General features: G+C 47.4%; 2 protein-coding genes across 2 annotated transcripts; one reads left to right on the top strand and one right to left on the bottom strand.

Moving 5' to 3' along the window:
* Window positions 1–4,517: 4,517 nt before the first annotated feature.
* On the top strand, window positions 4,518–6,675 carry ARMC7 (armadillo repeat containing 7). The gene is made up of 3 exons (XM_058038919.1): window positions 4,518–4,664; window positions 4,746–4,889; window positions 5,728–6,675. The coding sequence occupies exons 1-3, from the start codon at window positions 4,598–4,600 to the stop codon at window positions 6,063–6,065; spliced, it is 549 nt and encodes a 182-aa protein (XP_057894902.1). The 5' UTR covers window positions 4,518–4,597; the 3' UTR covers window positions 6,066–6,675.
* A 370-nt stretch (window positions 6,676–7,045) lies between these two features.
* NT5C (5', 3'-nucleotidase, cytosolic) lies at window positions 7,046–13,973 on the bottom strand. Its single transcript, XM_058038910.1, has 5 exons — window positions 13,766–13,973; window positions 8,498–8,598; window positions 8,353–8,413; window positions 7,479–7,593; window positions 7,046–7,399 (listed from the first exon to the last, which is right to left on the bottom strand). Exons 1-5 carry the CDS (start codon window positions 13,946–13,948, stop codon window positions 7,257–7,259), a joined length of 603 nt encoding a protein of 200 aa, XP_057894893.1. The 5' UTR covers window positions 13,949–13,973; the 3' UTR covers window positions 7,046–7,256.
* Between the last annotated feature and the right edge of the window lie 263 nt (window positions 13,974–14,236).

The raw sequence follows: 14,236 nt of genomic DNA, 5'->3' as shown, positions 1-14,236 counted from the left end.
CCTGTGTAAGAACTGTTATATCAAACTCAGCTGCAGTGCTTCTCTGGAGAACTGACCTATCACATTCCCAGTGACAAACCCCCAGCTGTCATTAGAGCTCCCCAGACAAAACAAACAAACCAATTTAAAAAACCCCACTCTGGGTGACTCCAAGGTCTTCAGAGACTGTGATGGCTTCACAGGTGGCTTTTACTCAGAAGGGCTCCTGCTCCCACAGCTTAGGATCTTCTCAAGTACTGCCCTGGTATCACAGACCCAGGAGGATTTGCATTTCCTGATCAAACCTATACTTAAATAAGATGGTTAGGGGGAGATATACATATCTAATCTCTCATCTCATGTGTTTATTAACTTATGTAATGCTTACATGGTTCATAACTATGAAGTAAACAGAGATTGGTGCTTCTCAGTTTACCAAAAGAGACTGCTGTACATTCCTAGGAAAATGAGGGAGCTTTCTCACAGAAAAGCGATAAAAAGGGATTAAGTCTCAAATTTCTTCTAGCAATTGCAAATAAACAGCTAAGCAGCTGAACAGGCTGTCATTTTCTCTGTGTGTAATTCCTAAATTTTAAATTCTTTTCACCTTTCTATACTCCCTTTCTGTTTTCTTATAGAAATATGAGGTTATGTAGCCCCAGATCCTACCACTGCTACAAATGTCCTGGGCAAAACAGGCAAGATATGGTGTAAGCTACAATCCATCAAAATTTCTCACAAGAAACAAAGGTTAGGTGAAGGAGCAATGGAAGGCACCTCCTGCATGGAGCCAATTGATCCACCTGTAATGCTTTTGCCTTGGTTGCTTCATAAAAAAGGAAATGTACAGGGCAAAACCAAAAAATCTTCACCAACTGAAGCTGACACAGAGATCAGCTCCTCCTACACCAAGGCAAAGAAACCTGTTTTGATCATTTCTTGATTGTGCAAGATAATTTAGGATGGAAGGCAAGGACAGTGCTTTTCAGAAGGGCTTTTTGATACTCCCAAACTTATCACTGGGGTCACTGGGACTTATTCACAGGTGCAGAGGGAGGTTTCTGGGAAGAAAAACAACCAATTCACAACCCTGTTATTTTAACATTCCTCAAGTTGCTGACTGAAACCTTTCTAATAGAACTCAAGCCTGAAAACAGGGTTGTCCCCTTGGTTAATTTCCACAGACCCTTTAAAAGTAATCCACAACCCACAGGTTTGAAGCAAATCCTCAGCAGACAAGTAGCAACATTTTATGCTGTGTTTCCACAGGTGAATAGGATGTCTTAGTTCCCATAACAGAGAAACAGCCCCTCCTCTCCTTTCCATGGATCTCCTCTCCCATGTGTGTCTCCAAGCTGAGCTCCAAGCTGCCTTGAGCAGGAGCTTGGCAAAGGATAACAGGAGTGACCTGAGCATGCTACAGAACAATAAATATTCCCCCTCAGAGGGATTCTACAGGGGCAGCAACACTCAGTCCTCAGGAGTCTTGGGGACCCTCATTATTTAATGCCTTTCCACACGGCAGCTGCAGCCTCACTGAAGCAGTTTCTTTAACATCTGCAGAGAGTAAAACAACCCTGGCTTTAATTAGGGACAAACACTAATAACTCAGCCAGGTTACAAATCTCTGAGAAATAGCAGAGCCACAAAAATTGACCAGAATGAAATGTTCCTTGCTCCCTATGTCCCCTCTTGCCCCTCCCCTGCTCCCTTTATCATTGAAGATATTCTGCAAGACCATTGCAAGATAAGCATTTTGGCAAGAAGCACCTTTCCTCACTGAAATGAAACATTCACAGTGGGAAATTCACACTGAAGTATTGCAAGATCATGATCCTTAAAAGCCTAAGATTCCCTGCCAGGGTAATACTTGGAAAATTCATTATTAATGATTTATATTTAATAGCAATAAACCCCAAATAAAGGTTACAGCAATCTTACACACTCTAAGACACTTCTGAAGTGCAAAATCACTTAATTTAAGAGCTTGGCTTGCTGTTTGCAGACACAGCTAGTAGCTATAAGAAAAGAAGCAACTAAAAATTAAAATTTCCTGAATTCTGGCTTTGGTGTGCTATGGAAGTCACCAGAACAGCCCCTGGAGCTGTGACTACCCTGGCTAGACCAGCCCCTGCTCTGGGAACTGCTCTGGCAAACAGCCAGTGCTTGGAGCACTCAGACCATTAAACTCTACAGCCAATATTGGGTGGGTAAATGCAGTTCTTACAAACAGAAGTAATCGCATTTTTCCTTTTTAAACACAGTTCTCCCCCCTTATTAGTCAATCCCAGCAGTGCTCTGTTTGTATGGACTAGCTGCCTGTGTTTGCTTTCTCTGCCCTGCTTTCCCACATTACTCATTCGCCTTCTATTTAATGACAGATGAGGCTTTAAACTATAGCAACACTTACCAATTACAAAGGCACACATTAGAAGATATTTCTTACAACAGTAGCAAAACATTCTAACATGGACACATTTTGTAGCACCTTTGCTGATCATTTTCAGATATACTCAAATATGCAGATAAAAATGCATGTATATATTTAGACATACACATAAATACATAACGACTTCAGTTGATAATCATGCTAAGAGCTGAAGTTATTACCACTCAGCCTGACTTAAACTTTTATACCAGGTAGAAATAAATATCTTCCCTTTCATGTTCTGTGTCTTCCCACGCCATTACAATGTTAAAAAATTCAGCATTACTGCATTCAGTGAAGCTTCTTTGCTCATCCTTCTATTCAATGTAGTCATGGGCAGATATTTCAGTGCCCTCAGCTGTGTGGGTTATCAGCCCACCACTCCTGTCACTGGTGCCATGTGGATCAGTCCATGACTAATTTGCTTGATATGAAAATCAATTGTATTTGAGATAACACAAAAGACAACATATTCTCACGGCCTGTTCCTTGCCTTATCCACACAGGAACAGCCATGCACGTAATTGCTTCAATAAAAGCAGTACAAATTTCTGCAGAGTCTACTCCCACAGTTTATGATCTTTATTAACCTTTACCTTCAATATTTACACAACATGCACCATAACTGAACCCTCTTGCAGCACGTAAAACTGTGGTGGTTTCACTGAGTTGTTACTTCAAGACAAGGGAATTGCTCTGCTCTGTGCCCAAAGCATTGTACAACCAAGATGGAATTGGGAGATGCAAAGCTGTGTTTCATGTCAGGTACAAACAGGTGATGTGTGTGGTTGTGAATGTGAAATGTGTGGACCCCGACAATGGGAGAGCTGTGAATTCTAATAATAACTGAGGAAAATAAAGCATGGAAAAAGGCCTTTGAACTCATCTTTTGTTTGCAATTAACCCTGGTTGATTTAGGAGCATTGGAATTAAGGTGTTAAAGATGTTGCTTTTTGCTTGCATTTAATCCATGCAATAATAACCTTTTGCAGTATAGTTTTAGAATATTACTTGTATCCTTGAAACTATAGCTTTGGAATATATATAAAGGAAATATGCTTATCTCACGCCTTATTGAAGCAGAGAAAAACAGCTTGAGAAAGGAAGATGAACATCACCTCAAGGGTTTATGGTTTTGACCAAAGGGAAGCTGGACATCACTGTTATGAGATTTATAGTCTCTGCAATTAAAAGGTGGACACACATCTGGGGAGCTGGACCCCATCAGATGGGATTCGTCTTTCTTCTTTCAGAAACTGGACCATCACCATCTGGGGATACTCCTTTGAGATACATCCTGAGAAATTAAAATCACAGTGGTGTATAGAATTGTGATGTAATAATTTGGAATAAAAATTGCTGATGAGTAAAAGACTGGAAATAGAAACTGCTGAAAAAAAACTGATGGGTACCCCTATAAATACCTGTAACCATCAATTATCGGTGTGCAGTTGGAGGGAAAACTTCCCCCACTGTACTCAGCGCTGTATTGCTCGTACTTTACCACATTAAATAATAAATTGATTGCTGCTTGAATATTGGCCTAGTCAAGCTTCTTATTCATAACAGAATCACCTGCTGCTCTTTTAATTCACTCCCTGGCTTTGTTTCATTTTTCCCCTCCAGATAATTTCCTTCACTGTGCAAGTATTGTGCCCTGTTTTTACCTTTTCTCCCTCAGCTTCATGTATTGCAATCCCGTTATTTAAACTGGAACTGATCCAGGAGCAGCACTGCAGCAAGGACAACAGCATTGGGATGGAACAGCAAAACATACACAGAGGTGAAAATTATTTAAGTAATCAGTGGGGAAAGGTTAGCTGCTCTGCAAAACCAAGCATTTTAACAGCAAAGCACTGCCATATAATGAGACAGTCAAATATCTCAACACAGGCTCATTTACTTTTATATAAAGTATATAATTATATATCATGTATTTAGAAAGAGACAGAGACGCGGAGCAGGCACCACCCCATCGCCTGAGACTAAAGCCGCCCCCCGCCCACAAAATGGCGGCCGCTCCCGCCCCTCCTGAGGGGAGATGGCACCGCCCTGTCCCGCCCACAAAATGGCGGCGGGCGGGCTGTTCCGGCCGGGCGGAGGCGGCCTCTTCGTCTCCGTTCCTCGCTACACCCGGTCCCCGAGCCCACGCTGCCCGGGGGAACAGGCAGCCCGGTGCGGTGTTCCCTGATGGAACTGGGTCGGCTGGAGTATCTGCAGGCGCTTGTCACCGAGTTCCAGGTGACGGACAGCACAGGTAACAAACACCGCTGCTCGCTGGCCCTCTCCGTGTCCAGCATTTCCTCACACCCCCAACCCTTTTCCTTTTCCCTTGCAGAGGCCAAGGAGCAGGTACTGGCGAACCTGGCCAACTTCGCCTACGATCCCAGCAACTACGAGTATCTGCGGCAGCTCCAGGTGCTGGACCTGTTCCTGGATATGCTGACCGAGGACAACGAGACCCTGGTGGAGTTTGCCATGGGTAAGGGCAGCCCCGAGCACCCTCCGCTGTCACCGGGGCAGGGACACCGGCCCCGCGCTCCGTTTGGTCCCTAACCCGCCCCAAATGCTCCAAAAACAAACTCACACTGTGCTGATAAAGCCTCGTTTAGTGCAGAATGGGAAGGAAGTCAGAGGCAGGCGTGTCTTCCATGTCCTTACAGAGCTTAATGAAGACACTATCTGGAAAGGATTTTAGTTTTTTATCCCAAACACTGCCTGATTAACCTTTTACTGAAATCTCTCCTGTAGAGATGCAGTCATTAATACATAGATTATTCCATTATACAGGTCCATTCTGCTATTGGCAGCTGGTATTCTAGAATGCTTACTTGACAATTTTAATAAATCTTTTGAGGAACTGTCTTACCACGATTTTTCATGGTCTGAACATAAGCTAAGGAGCCGGATGCTGTGAGTGGTTCTGTGAGATGATACTAAATGGATTTGATTTTTAAGGTGTGTGGCTGCATCTCAAAGTTTCAAGTTTCAAACATTCTGTGCTTCTTGGCTACTAACTCTGTTACCTCCATTCTCTGGCTTTCTGTAGCACCTGCAATAAACTGCTGGCTTGTGTCTTCCAGTAGGGATGAGTGGGCATTCCTGGAATCATTCTGTGGAAGCAGTTATGTGCAGCAGTAACAGTGCCCTCTAATGACACGCTGGAGGAGTGTGCTCGTGGAAAATCGTCTGAAACAATCAAAAACGTGTGGCCTAGGGAATCGTTAAGAATTTTCTATCCATACAGAAGATCTGGATGTTAGAAACAGCATGAGCGGTGAATTTGCATCACCTCAGACACTTTCCTCTTGCCGTTCCAGGTGGTCTTTGCAACCTGTGCTTGGATAAAACAAACAAAGAGTACATCCTGGAGGCCAACGGGGTGGAGCCCATCATCAACTGCCTGTCCAGCTCCAACGAGGAGACCGTGGTGTCGGCCGTGACCACGCTGATGTTCCTGACGACGCCGCGGTCACGCGCGCAGACCACGGCGCTGCCCGTGGTGGAGTGCATGCTGCGCTTCTCGCTCTCGGCCAACACTCGCCTCAGCAACCTGGCCTCCATCTTCCTGCAGGACTACTGCAGCCCTGCGCAGCTGGAGGAGGCCAGGAGCCTCAGCAGGCACACGGCAGTGGGCATTCCTCTGCCCAAGGACTGAGCAGGGCTGTGGAGAGGGGAGCCTCCTGCTGTTCTCACTTTCTGCTCAGCAGGTTAAGAGCAGCATTAAAGAGGGGAGTTGGTGTTGGTCCCACCAGTGCTGGGGTTAACAAACAGGAAGGAACAGCACTAACACGGCAGCTGGGCCAAGCACCTAGCTAAGCCTGCAAATATTTAAAATAAATCAGGTCATGGCTGCACATTGGAAAGTGTTTTGCCAAGTGCAGCTCAGCACCCAGCTTGCACAAACAACCCTTCCCAGCAATGAGGGGTGTTCTGCTCAGGTTATTGGGTGGAATTATGTCCACTCCAGTTCCTGGCTAGTTGTGCTACAGTCTCCCCTTCAGTGCCCCTGACAAGTGACACTAAGTGTCAAGTCACTGAAATGTCACAGAAATGCATTCCTCCTGCAGAGAAAGGAGTTTCCCTGCCCTGGCAATTCACAATCTCTCCATCCCTGTGGCACTAGTTATGCCATCCTCTAATCATGGCACAGGTAGCCAGCTACAGAATCACTACATAGGGCAGGCTGTAGCTACTCTATAAATGAAGAAGTGGAAAGTTTGTCTTTTATTACCACTGGTGAGAAAGGTGAAGTAATTAAAAAAAAAAAAAAAGGAAGGGGGTCATGGCAGTCCAGCTCATGAGAACAGCTGTCTTGTAAAAGCTTCTGTTAATAAAACATTAACTTAAATGCTGTGTAATCATTTCTGTGTGAGAAGCACACAGGCCAAGAAATCGAAGCCAGCCCTGTCTCTTTTCATTATCAGCCATGAGGCAAGAGAAAACCCAATAACCAGGGTGGCTAAATAGATAACATTTAAAAGATTTGACTGTTGAACCCAGTGCTTCCTGCCAGACACCCACACTGGGTCTGCTCACGTGTCAGACCCTTCTTCCTCTTTTTCTCTCCCCTCTGCCCCCAGACAGCACAAAACAAACAGGAGTGAGGTTAAACATACACAAAAATCCAACCACAGCTGCTTGTAGTTTATAGTTTCTCTTCTCCAACAGCAAACATCCAAAACACTACGGAGATTAAAAGTGCAGAGCAGTCTTCCAGAAACCCAGAGCACTGTGTCTGACAGGAGCAGCTCAGTTGATCCCTGCAGTGACAGTGCCTCCTGGGCATGGCAGGGGATGGGCTGGTTGTTTCCTGGCAGTGGGAAGAGCACAGCATCCCCTTCCTGGACTACTGCCTGCGCTTGCTTTCCAGGATGGCCTTCCAGTCGTCGGCCCAGGAGCGCAGGCGCCGGCGCGGGGCCGGCAGCTGGAGGTGCCGGTTGTGGCAGCAGGTGAACAGGATGTGCTCCCAGCTCGGCTTCGGCTCCGCGCCTGTGGGAAGGGGGCAGAGCTGGAATCAGCTGGAATCAGCTCCCCAGCCAGCAGCCAGCCATGGAAATGCTGTTCAAACCTTGGATGGTGTCCTTGTCATCAAACAGCAGGTCAGCAGCCACCACGGTCTTGTCCCGGGTCAGAATAATCCGCTCCACAAACTCGGGTCCCAAGTGTTTCTCTACCCACTTATACTGCAGAGACAAGGAACAGGAGAAAATCCTGCTGTGCTCTCAGTTTGCACATCACTCCTGTCAGACCAGCCCTAATAGAGCAATTTCTTCCCCCTGTAAACCTTATCTGTGTCTAGGAATCCCCACATGGAGACTGGCTGCGGCCCAGGGTGCTGATTTAACCTGTTTGTGTGACAGCCTTCACTCAGAACTGCCCTGGCTGTGCCCAGCTGGAGAGTTTGTGAGAAGCACTGGCTGCTTGCCCAGAGCACATGGGTTGTACCCATCTAAGTCATTCCAGTGATCAAAGTCCCCCCTTCCATTCTCGTACCAGAGAGAAAAAGGATTTATTCCAACACTACAGCCTCCTCCTCCACACAGCACTGACCTCTTCTGGGACATCTCAGGCTCCAGACTTAGACTGAAGTAGGTTTTGTTGGTTGGTGGTTCTCCAGAGTAGAATCCCCTGGGAATACCCCATCCCTGTGGGTCACACTACAACAGTTCCTTTGCTGACACAGCTGGTCCCAGCCCAGCTCCAAGAGCCCAGGGCTCACGTGGCTCCACAGCAATTCTGGCACCATGTGGCACTTGGAGATTGCCTGTCCTGAGTTACTGCTCTGTGTGTGTGAGAACCTATCCCTCAGACAGGGACTGAGGGAAGCCTGGCAGCTGGAGCAGCTACTGTCTCTAGAAAGGAGTAGCTCCATCTTGGGTAGTATGAAACAGCGAGGCCTTGCAAAAGCAGCATTAAACTCAATAAAAACCATTCTCTCCCACCTTTTCCACGACGCAGTGCTCGTAATTCCGGAGAGGGCTCGTGCAAATGAAGACCTCAGTACTGAAAAGAAACAGCTTTTGTTAGCAGGCAAGTGAAAGTGTGTTAGATCCTGGAAAAGGGCTGCAGGGTGCAAAGTGTCCTTACTCCTGCATGTGGAACATCTCCTGCACAGCTTCCAGGGCTCCTGGAATTGGATCCAAGCTTAGGAAGAAGCCAGGCGACTCATAGACACTGGCTACCTTGGCCTGCAGGAGACAGAGGACCATGAGCAGTGGCTGTGCCCTGTCACAGCACCCTCCAGTCACCCCCTGTGTAACAGCCTGGTGCTTCCCCCCAGCACTGAATTATAAAATGTCTCACCTTTGGGTTCTGAGAGGTCCAGCTTGGGCACACAAGAAGGAGAAGTTACTTTCTGGCGGCTCATGAGGAGGCAGAGCTGCCCCTGGCCTGGCTTGGCTCCCACAACCAGCCCCAACCCACTGCAGTCTCTGTGGGGGCTGAGGGAGGCAGAGCTCCCACCCCACCCCTTCCCAGCAGGTATCTTTCAGCTGGCTCTGATGAAAACCAAAGGAACAAAGTGGAGGCTTCTCCTCCTCTGTCACATTTGGCTGAGATTAGCTGAGGGCTCAGGAATTCACCGGGGAGGGCACACACAGGCACTGCCCATCAGCCTCCTTCTCCTTCAGAGCAAACAGGGTACAGAGGTGACCGTGCCAATGGCCAGGCCAGCACAGCCACACCTGGGGGAATCCCTTCAGCAAGAGGGAGGGATGAGGATGAGAGTGCTGGGAAAGCTCCATGTCTGTTGCTTCTTGATTTTCAACCACCCGCTTCAAATATTGTTGAAGGAGCAGGCGGCCTTGGCTCCAGCCTGGATGGAGCTGTTCCCCTGAGGTCATGGGCTGGTGAAAATCTGCTCCAAAGAGTCTGAGACTGCAGCAGGAAGTTCACAGGTGATCCCTGTGCTTCCCCAAGAACTTTTGGCTCTGTGAGAGGCGATTTATGCACCCCATGAGCCCCATCTGGGCTGGGTGTGAGGGTGCTGTGGGACACTGCTCCCCTCCCAGGCCCAGCACTGGGCTGAGCTCTGTGATCAAAAGGGATTTATCCCTTTTGGGTCTGCACCTGCTCTCGGTGTAAACCTGCCTTCCACACAGGCAGGTGGGATGCCACACCAACCAGACAGGAAATCAATGATAAACAAGTGGTGAAGGAGGTTAGCTTGAAAGGTAGAATCATTTTTAAGTGAGTGGAAATAGAAAAGAAACGAGGTTTCGGGAGGAGTAATGTTATCCCAGGCTAATGTAGCCAAAAATGGGTCCAAAAGGTATTTAATATGATACAGTACAGCGGTATCTTTAATCTCTGAAAGGAAGAGCAGTATTTCCAGGGCAATTTCCAGGTAGGACTGTCCCTTTTCTTCTTAATTTGCTGGTAAGACATTTTCACACCTTTTATTATTAGAAAATTTACTGGTTTGAATCCAGCTCTGGTTAGTTAATTTTAAGAATTGCTCCCACTATTCAGTGGCCTGTGTTAAACGAGTGTTTCACAGCAGGTCACAGCTGAGGGGTTTTCCCATTCCTTATCCCACACCCATCACGGCAAAGGACCCACAGCAGCACCAGGGCTGAGGCCCCTTCCAGGCCTAAGTTTCACCTTCAGACAGAGAGGTTAAGCTTCCAGTATCTCTTTACCCTGAGACACACAAATCTTAACTTTCTTGGGGTCACATAGTGAACTTCAGAGGTGGCAAAGCAGCATTATTCCACGAGCATCAAAGTCATATATTCCCATGCCACTGAACAGTTTGGAAAACTTAATTCATGTTTAGTATTCTTCAAAGGCAGGCTGCAGCATTTGCTTAGAAGTATCCAGCTCTTTAGACTCCAGCTGAAGGTCTCCTTGCTCTACACCACCAGTGGAACATCAACAAAAACCCATTTCAATTAAGCAGCAGTGAGGAAGAGTGAGCATTAAGCCAGACTCCCAGATCCTGAAGCTCACTCTGTTATCATCACCTACAAATGCTCATAAATCAACAGCCAGGAAGTTGGGAGCACTGCCTGATTTCACACGCAGATCAGAAGAGGTGAAGCAGCCTGTCTAGGTTCAGACATGGCAATCAGATCTGCCCGGATCTCTGTTTCCATGCAAAGCCTCCCTGATCCCAGCAACAATTCCCTGGAGGTGTTCCAAGGAGACTGAATTACAGACTTGGGGCTCATGTCTGAAAGCTCTTTTATCCTTCAGCATGACACCAGAAACTGGCAAGTTTCCACCACATCACAAAAAAGTCTGGCTTTGTTGGAGAAAGAAATTTGATTTGATGACTCTTGGAACCAGAAGCCATTTCCTCTCATAAAAAAGTGACTAGAAAAAGAAAGTAAAACCATTTTCTTTCCTCATGTTCATGCCACCAATGCTTTCCTTGCATTAGTAAGATGACAATTTGGATACAAAACTGGCGGGACTACATCTGTCCCTATGCTTTCCCATTTGCAGGACTTCAAAATCATTCTATAAATTTTTAGATTTCCACTGGTGGAGATGTTGAGTCCTTTTACATTACCCACTGGTGGGGATGTTGAATCTTTTTCTTGAAACTGCCTGGGGCCAGGAAACGTGGGGACAAAACCCCACCAACAAAATGGCCACACACACAGGAGGGGAGGTAGGCAAGAGCAGTGAAAAACTCTTCAACAAAATAAAATGGATTAGAAGTCCTTCTAAATAAAACGGATTTAGAGTGTGGAATTAATGATCAACTTGCAATCAAAACAGAAACAAAAACAAAGTAATGGCTCAAGTTTCAAGGCGCAGCTGCTCAGCACCAGCTAAGCATGAACACCACTCCGGAAGAGGTGATGCATAAATCATCATCCCAGCACCTCCCAGGCCCTGCCAGGAGAATATCCCACACCTTGCAAGTTCATGGACAGACACAGCTGACACCTGCCACAAAGAGACCCCCTGGTGTCCAGCTGATCTCCTTGTGTCCAGCTGATCCCCTCATGTCCAGCTGCCTCCCTCATGTCCAGCTGACCCCCTCATGTCCAGCTGATCCCCTCATGTCCAGCTGACCCCCTCATGTCCAGCTGCCTCCCTGGTGTCCAGCTGATCCCCTCATGTCCAGCTGATCCCCTCATGTCCAGCTGATCCCCTGGTGTCCAGCTGCCTCCCTGGTGTCCAGCTGATCCCCTGGTGTCCAGCTGCCTCCCTCATGTCCAGCTGATCCCCTGGTGTCCAGCTGCCTCCCTCATGTCCAGCTGATCCCCTGGTGTCCAGCTGATCCCCTCATGTCCAGCTGATCTCCTGGTGTCCAGCTGCCCCCCTGGTGTCCAGCTGCCCCCCTCCTTTCAGCACTGACAAACTGCAGGGTGCATTTCCCTGAATGGCCCCACAAACTGCCCTGTGTGGGCTGCTGGCTCCTGCCAAAGCTTTCCCTACAGCTGGAGCCAAGGAGAGACATTCCACAGGGATTCTCCTGTCCCACAGACACTCTGTAGAGCCACAGCACAACAAACAAGGACTCTGTTTTTAAACTAATGGATGGAATTTATATAAAACCCAAAGGAGCCTCACATCTTTAAAACTATAAATTTACTGTTCTGCAAAAGATACCTGAACCAGCCCAAAGCCCCAGGAGATTACTGAAGGAGACAGACACACAGCACAGATCCATAAAACTTATTTCCTTAGGAAGTCAGGCTAGAACAGTAAGATAAGAGCTTTCTGCCACTGCTGGTGTGCTGGGATCCAAACCAGTTATCTGGTTATTTCATTGCCACACCTAAGGTCTGGGGAGGAACAGGATGAGCATGAACCAAATTAGGGCATGGGGATTCCAGAAATAGAACAAAGGGCAATTTTCTCATAGATCAGATTGTAGTCCTTCCAAAAAAGAAAAAAATAAAAATCATGACCCCTTGAATTACCTGCACCTTTTCTCCAGTTTTTTTTTTTTTGTTTTTTTTTTTTTTTTTTTTTTTTTTTTGTTCACAGGATTCATTTAAGGAATACTCATTTAAACAAAAAATCATGTTTGTTTATGCTATGTAATAGCCAAATTTATGTCTACTGACTATATTTACAGGTTTCTGCTTCCAGGAGTTTTTGACCATCAATAGTCACTGATCTGAACTCTGGCAGTTTGGAGCCTATGGAAATGCTGACTGGATCCAGCACTCCTGCCCCTTACTCTGATGCAGGAGCCCTTACCTCACTATGGAACAGGAGTGAAATGAATATGAATTGTCATTTCTTAGCAGTAAAAAACTCCAAGGCCCAGTACAGGATCTTAAAATGAGCAATGAACTTCTCTGGGACAGTGTTCAGCACAGCCTGGATCAGCAGTTTCCTTAGAGTCCTGTAAGGAACTAGACTGGCCTGTGGTGACCAGAAGGAAGGATGAAGTCTGGATTCATAATATTTCTAATTTTGTGTTTCATGCAGCCTTAATTTGTGCACTGATAATCAGTGACTTTTTCCAGGACAGCCAGCCCTTTACAGAGGGATATGTGTGTGGGAATTCTGCCATCAAACCATTCACTGAACCATCTTCTTCTTTACCTACTCATGTTCTTGCTCTTGCTTTGCAGCAGAACAATAACTTAAAGCTCCCTGAGCGCTCTGCACACCCTAACACTGCTCCACAGCAGGACAAGAACTATGTCTGCTCTATCTGAGTTAGTACAGAACAAAATCCTGTAGCCATATTCCCTCTGCATGCCCTGACAAGCTGAGTGCACAGCAGGTAAGAGATCAGGAACAGCAGGAGAAAGCTGGTGGAACACCCTCCATCCATGCAAACCGCTGCTATTTTTAATGCTTGCTAATGACTGAATGAGTAACAGAGAGATCTGCAAGACAAAATTACAAATACTGTAAATCCAGACTTCACCCTTCCTTCTGGTCACCACAGGACAGTCGAGGACTCTGTAAGGAAATGGAACAGATGCTGATTCAGACTGTGCTGGACACTTTCCCTAGAAGTTTATTGCTCATTTTAAGATCATGTACTGAGCCCGCTGGCTTTTTACTGCTAAGAAATTACAATTTCATTTCCCTCCTGTCCTACAGAAAAGTGCAGGCTCCTGTCACTGGCTGATAGACAGGAATATGAATCCAGTCAGCATTTCCACAGGCTCCAAACTGCCAGAGTTCTGATCAATGACTATTGATGGTCAAAAGCTCCTGGAACTAGGAACCTGTAAATACAGTAAGTAGGCACGAATTCGGTTATTAACTACATAAACAAACACGACTTACTGGTTGAATATTCCTTAAACGAATCCCATCTAGACAAAAAAAAACCCTGCCGGTAATTTAAGGTTTTTATAAAACTCTCTGTTCCCAGGCTGAGCCTTGCAGAGCCCGGCGGGCAGCGAGGCTGCGCTGGCCCGCACTCACCGCCAGGTCCTCCCGCAGGCTGCGGTACTGCTCCCGCACCGAGAAGCCGCGGCGCTGCTCCAGCTCCACGCGCGGCTCCGCCGGGAAGCGGGCGCGGAACTCCCGCAGCACGGCGCCCTCGAAGTCGGCCAGGACCCCGTCCATGTCCAGCAGCACCCGCAGCGGCGCGGCCGCGCTGCCCATGGCCAGCCCGGAGCGCGCTCCCGCCCGCAGCGCCCCCGTCCCGGCACGGCCAGCGCGCTCATGCATATGCAGATATCCGCATGAATATGCATGAAGGGGCGGGGCGGGACGCCTGGAGGGCAGCCCCGCGTGGGAACAGGGCCGGGCTCCAGCGGGAATGGAGCAAAGGCCACAAAGGCCACCCCTGCCACCCCTCGGGACCCCGCCAGCTCCCGGCCCCAGGAGAAAGGAGCACAGAGCCGCCTCAGCAGCACGGAACCATCTTCTGATCCATCGAGGAGCATTAAC

This window comes from Melospiza georgiana, chromosome 21, assembly GCF_028018845.1.
Source record: "Melospiza georgiana isolate bMelGeo1 chromosome 21, bMelGeo1.pri, whole genome shotgun sequence".
Lineage (NCBI taxonomy): Eukaryota > Metazoa > Chordata > Aves > Passeriformes > Passerellidae > Melospiza > Melospiza georgiana.
Note: the sequence above shows the minus strand (reverse complement) of the source record. Positions and strands in the feature narration are given on the sequence as shown.

What these genes read in the sequence shown, in the direction of transcription:
- ARMC7 (XM_058038919.1), top strand. Translation starts at nt 4,598, where the DNA reads ATGGAACTGGGTCGGCTGGAGTATCTGCAGGCGCTTGTCACCGAGTTC. An exon ending in CCAGGTGACGGACAGCACAG is followed by an intron (nt 4,665 to 4,745) that starts GTAACAAACACC and finishes TTTCCCTTGCAG; the next exon opens with AGGCCAAGGAGCAGGTACTG. An exon ending in CCTGGTGGAGTTTGCCATGG is followed by an intron (nt 4,890 to 5,727) that starts GTAAGGGCAGCC and finishes TTGCCGTTCCAG; the next exon opens with GTGGTCTTTGCAACCTGTGC.
- NT5C (XM_058038910.1), bottom strand. Translation starts at nt 13,948, where the DNA reads ATGGGCAGCGCGGCCGCGCCGCTGCGGGTGCTGCTGGACATGGACGGG. An exon ending in AGCACTGCGTCGTGGAAAAG is followed by an intron (nt 7,594 to 8,352) that starts GTGGGAGAGAAT and finishes TTGTCTCTGCAG; the next exon opens with TATAAGTGGGTAGAGAAACA. An exon ending in TGACAAGGACACCATCCAAG is followed by an intron (nt 7,400 to 7,478) that starts GTTTGAACAGCA and finishes CCCTTCCCACAG; the next exon opens with GCGCGGAGCCGAAGCCGAGC.